This window comes from Chlorella variabilis, assembly GCF_000147415.1.
Source record: "Chlorella variabilis unplaced genomic scaffold CHLNCscaffold_2, whole genome shotgun sequence".
NCBI lineage: Eukaryota > Viridiplantae > Chlorophyta > Trebouxiophyceae > Chlorellales > Chlorellaceae > Chlorella > Chlorella variabilis.
This window is the reverse complement of record NW_005435086.1, coordinates 1,802,510-1,806,931: the sequence shown is the minus strand read 5'-3', so window position 1 is coordinate 1,806,931 and position 4,422 is coordinate 1,802,510. Positions and strand designations below refer to the sequence as shown.

The 4,422-nt window shown below is 70.7% G+C and overlaps 2 protein-coding genes across 2 annotated transcripts in view; both read left to right on the top strand.

Moving 5' to 3' along the window:
* Positions 1-13: 13 nt before the first annotated feature.
* On the top strand, positions 14-1,420 carry CHLNCDRAFT_138033 (hypothetical protein; the record flags this gene model as incomplete). Its single annotated transcript, XM_005851497.1, has 5 exons — positions 14-283; positions 380-489; positions 606-702; positions 846-1,061; positions 1,208-1,420. 5 exons carry the CDS (start codon positions 14-16, stop codon positions 1,418-1,420), a joined length of 906 nt encoding a protein of 301 aa, XP_005851559.1.
* A 1,214-nt stretch (positions 1,421-2,634) lies between these two features.
* Positions 2,635-4,422, top strand: part of CHLNCDRAFT_138032 (hypothetical protein) — a gene marked incomplete at both ends in the record, with an annotated part of 10,199 nt that continues 8,411 nt past the window's right edge. The window contains 5 exons of the mRNA XM_005851496.1: positions 2,635-2,711; positions 2,848-3,142; positions 3,328-3,590; positions 3,697-4,012; positions 4,198-4,302. Of these exons, the coding sequence (XP_005851558.1) occupies positions 2,635-2,711; positions 2,848-3,142; positions 3,328-3,590; positions 3,697-4,012; positions 4,198-4,302 (1,056 nt within the window). The remainder of the gene's footprint in view (positions 2,712-2,847; positions 3,143-3,327; positions 3,591-3,696; positions 4,013-4,197; positions 4,303-4,422) is intronic.

Here is a 4,422-nt window from a genome sequence, read left to right as displayed (position 1 = left end):
CGGCACCGCTGCCATGGCAGCCGAGCAGCGCCCGCTGTTCTCGTTTGGGTGCATAGCGGACGCGCAGTATGCCGACCTGGAGGATGGCGACACGGAAGGGCGCAGCCAGCTGTACCGCCAGGTCCCTGGCAAGCTGCGTGCGGCGCTGGCGGAGCTGCGAGCGGCCCGGCCGCGCGTCCAGCTTGTGCTGCATCTGGGAGACATTGTCAACGGCAACGCCGCGGGGCAGGCGCAGTGCGACCGGGAGTTTGACCTGGTGGCATCCATCTTTGACCAGGAGCTGGTGAGGCGCCGGGGCAGCGCAGGGAGGGCGCTGAAGGATGGGTGGGCGCTGAAGGAGGCTGCGTGGAATGCCGCCCGCCCCCATCTTGACTTGCAGGGCGGCGATGTGCCGGCTCTGCATGTGGTTGGGAACCACTGCTTGTCTGTGCCCAGGGAAGTGCTGGTCAAGCGGCTGGGCATCCCAGAGACCTGCTACTACAGCCGCAGGTGGGGAAGGCACGCTCTGCAAGCACCTGCCGCTTGCCACCCCCATGCAGCGATGCCGCAGCAGGGGTGTACGCTGGCCACCCACCGTGGAGCCGCCACCCCGCCCTGGCTTGCAGCCTGGGCAGCGGCTGGCGTCTGGTTGTGCTGGACACCACAGAGATGTCGGGGCACTCGGGCCACGCGCCCGGCTCACGGCAGCACCGGGAGGCGCAGGTGCCGAGCGCTGGGGTGCGGATCGTGGGCATGCCCAGCTGGCGGCCGCCCTTGCCTCCGTGCCTGGCCGGATAGCGCGCTCTCGGCTGCCTGCGTGCGGCATGCGGCGCTCACACGTGCTGTGCCGTTGAGCGCGGCTGCAGGAGTTCCTGGCCTCGCACCCCATGTCGGATGAGGACCCGCAGATGAGCAGCTGGAATGGCGGCATCACGCGGCAGCAGCTGGCCTGGCTGCGGTCGGAGCTGGCTGCGGCAGAGGCGGCGGCGGAGCGGGTCATCATTGCCAGCCACCACCAGCTGGGCCAGGGCGGCGCGAGGGCCACGCACATGGCCTGGAACTGGCGGGACGTGCAGCAGGTGGTGGGTGGGTTTGGTGGGAGGGAGCAGGGACATGCCTGTTGCAGCGCCCATGTTTTGAGTTGGGCCCATACGTATACGTGAGCAGCCTCCAGCCCAGCTCACCTCTTGCTCGGCAGCCGCGCCCACGGCCCACCGCCTGCGTGCAGGTGCTGCTGGCGTCGCCCGCCTTCCGGCTCGCGCTGGCCGGGCACGACCACATGGGCGGCTGTGCCTGCATCAACGGCCGCCACTTTGTGACGTTGGAGGCGCTGCTGGAGGCGCCGCCAGGCAGCAACGCCTTTGCCGTGCTGCATGTGTTTGGCGACAGGATACGGATTGCGGGCAGCGGCAGCGTGACGAGCCGGGAGCTGGCGGTGTGACACACCTGACTGCTGCTGCATTCCACTTGTTGAACCGATCAACCTGAACTTCAATGAGCAGTTTTCTTGAAATTCCACATCAGCCACAGGAGTAAGGCTGCCTGAGTGTGTAACAGCGGCACTCGCCCGTGGCCCCGCTCGCTGGCGCGCTGCCGCCGCACCAAGTTGTGCAGTATCGACCGGGTATCCCGGCATTCATCAGTCGATTGCACACGTGTTCCCACCACCCAAATCAAGAGCTTCAAGGCGAGCTGGGCTGAAACCACGAAAACGAGTGACCTGACCGACTTGCAGCCAGCGATGGTGTTTGTGATCGACCATGCGTTGCAGTGGCGGCACGGCGCAGCGAATAGAACGTTGCCAGAACTGTACTGCCCACCCTGCCGGTACATTGGAACTGGAAGCGGGTTTGAGCGGCGATGCAGCTCTGCCCGCACACTCCTGGAGCATCCACAAGGCCAGTAAGTACCCGATCTTCGGCCAACAGCTCCCGCGGCTCGCCAGTGCGAGGGGGCTCCGACAGGAGCGAGGCGGACTGCTGGGCCAGGCCCGCGTGGTTTCCAACCAATTGGTCAGTCCGGTGGGGTCACACACACGGAGCCAGAGGTGCGCCTGGAGTTTCTGCTGCTGCTGCCAAATTATCTGCTGTTGCCGGTCCCCTTGCGGGCTGCAGCGGCCGCGGGAGGTCTCTGCACTTGTGATTGCGCACCCCGGTTGTTCTGGGAACGTTGCAGCGCCCCATCAGGCGCCCCGTTTCAAGGCATTTAGTGTTCCCGCTGGTGGCCTCGGCGGGCCTTGCTGACCCTGCCCGGGTGTTGTGGCACTCGCTGATGTGCAACATATGCTGGCCCCGTGCCCCGGCAGTCGCCCCCGCGGGTGTCGGGGTGTGAGCGTGTCGTCTGGCTGCCCCTGCCGCGGGGCTGCCACCAGCGTCGCTGCAGCTGTTTGCAGAGGTGCAGGGTTGGCTGGGCTGGCCGCCTGGGGAGGCCCGCCGATCGGCTGCCGATCGTGTTCCCTGGCCAAGGCCCCTGGCCCTCCCACACCACTTTTCCAGGCGGCCGCACTCCCTGGAGGCCGCTGCACGCAATGCTGCCCGCCCGCGACTAGGCAGCCGATTCTGACCCCCGCCGCCGCCGACTGCCGCAGGCCGCCTCCACCACCAGCACACCACCACGCCATGCTGCCGCACCTGAGCTGAGGGTCATCTGGGCAGCATGTCGGAGGTCAAGGACGAACGGGATGCCGAGATAGACGCGCTGGATGCGCTGGGCGCGCTGGCCGACTTTGCGACGTGAGCGCGTGGCGGCGGCACGCGTGGCGCCCAGCACCCGGCATGCCCAGCCACCCGCAGCGTCTGCTGCCCTTGGCATGTATGCCCTGCCCCTGGGGCCCTGCCCACCGCCGCCGCTGCCACGCCGCCGCTGCAGGGATGCGGCCAAGGAGGAGCCTGAGGGCGGCGGCGGTGGCGAGGCCGGCGGCGACGCCGAGGCCGCGGCCGCGCTGGCAGCAGGCGCCACCGCCGCACTGCGCGGCCTGCCGCAGCAGGTGCCCGTGCAGTACGACCGGCTGGGCCGCGAGCTGCAGAAGTGGATCCAGTGCAACCGGTGCGAGAAGTGGCGCAAGGTGCCGTACGGGCTGGACGACAAGGATGTGCCAGAGGAGTGGCAGTGCAAAGACAACATCTGGGACGCCGCCTTCGCCTCGTGCGACGTGCAGCAGCAGGTGCGGTGCGCGCGCGGGCGGCGGGCATGTGGTGGGGGCGGGCAGGTGCTGGGAGCCGGCGGGGGCAGCAGGGTAGCAGCACCGGTGGCAACAGGTCAGTTGGCGGGGCGCCCGCTGCGTGCCGCATGCCGCGTGCAGCTGATGGCCGGCCTCCCGCCCCTGCCCTGCCCCCTGGCTCCCTGCAGCTGACCAATGAGGAGATCGACGAGCTGCTGGAGACGCAGGCCGCTGAGCTGGCGGCGGCGCAGCAGATGATGGCGGCGCAGCAGGCGCAGCAGCAGATGGCGGCGGCGGCGGCCGCCGCTGCCGCCGCCGCCGCCGCGGCAGCCGCCGCGCTCAGCAGCAGGAGCTGTATGATGACCCTGGGGCTTACGATGATGAGGATTACGAGGATGAAGGGTGGGTTGCGGGGCGGGGCTGAAGGGGAGGAGGGTGCTGTGGATGGCAGGTGCAGGGTGCATCCAGCGCTGGAGGCAGCACCAGGAGGGAGTGTGCTGATGGCGGCGGGTGGCAGCTGTGGTGTCGATGTGCGCCCTGCCTGGCTCTGGCCGCAGGTACGGCCGGCGCGGCAAGCGCGCCAACGGGCGCACCGGGCGCGGGCGCGGCGGCGGGCGCTGGGGCGGGCGCGGCGCCAAGGGCCGCTCCCGCCGCCAGCAGGAGGTGTACCAGCTGCCTGGGCCGGGCAGCGCTGCGGGGCGCGTGGCCCTCGACGACCGCTCGCAGCGGCAGGGCAGCCGGCGCAGCGGGTCGCTGCCGCCGCAGGCGCGGGGTGGGCGGCCGCAGCGCGCGGCGGGCGGCCGGTTTGCGGGGCGGGGCGGCGACCAGGATGAGGCGGCGGAGGCGCTACTCGGCATGGGCTTCAGCTTCGATGTGAGGCCTGCTGGGGGGGCTGGCCCCGTCCTGCTGCGCTGCCTGCTGGGCTGCCGAGCCTGCTGCCTCGCCTGGAGCCGGTGCGCTGTGGCCTCGGCGGGAGCGGCCTGAGCAGCCTGCGCCGCGCTGTGCTGCCCGCTCACCGCCGGCGCCGCCGCCGCCTGCTGCCCCTGCTGCTGGCGCAGGGCGAGGAGGGGGAGGAGTATGGCGGCGCGGGGCGCGAGCGCTATCCCCCCGGCCGCATCGTGTGGGCGCGAGTGGAGGGGCACGAGTTCTGGCCCGCACGCGTGGTGCGGCGGCGCGCAGGTGAGAGCACACACAGCGTGGTGGGGGCCTGCCGCCAGCTGCTGGCTGGACGCCGGGCTGCGCCGCCCCTGCCCCGCGCAGCACCCGCCTGCCTGCCCGCCCGC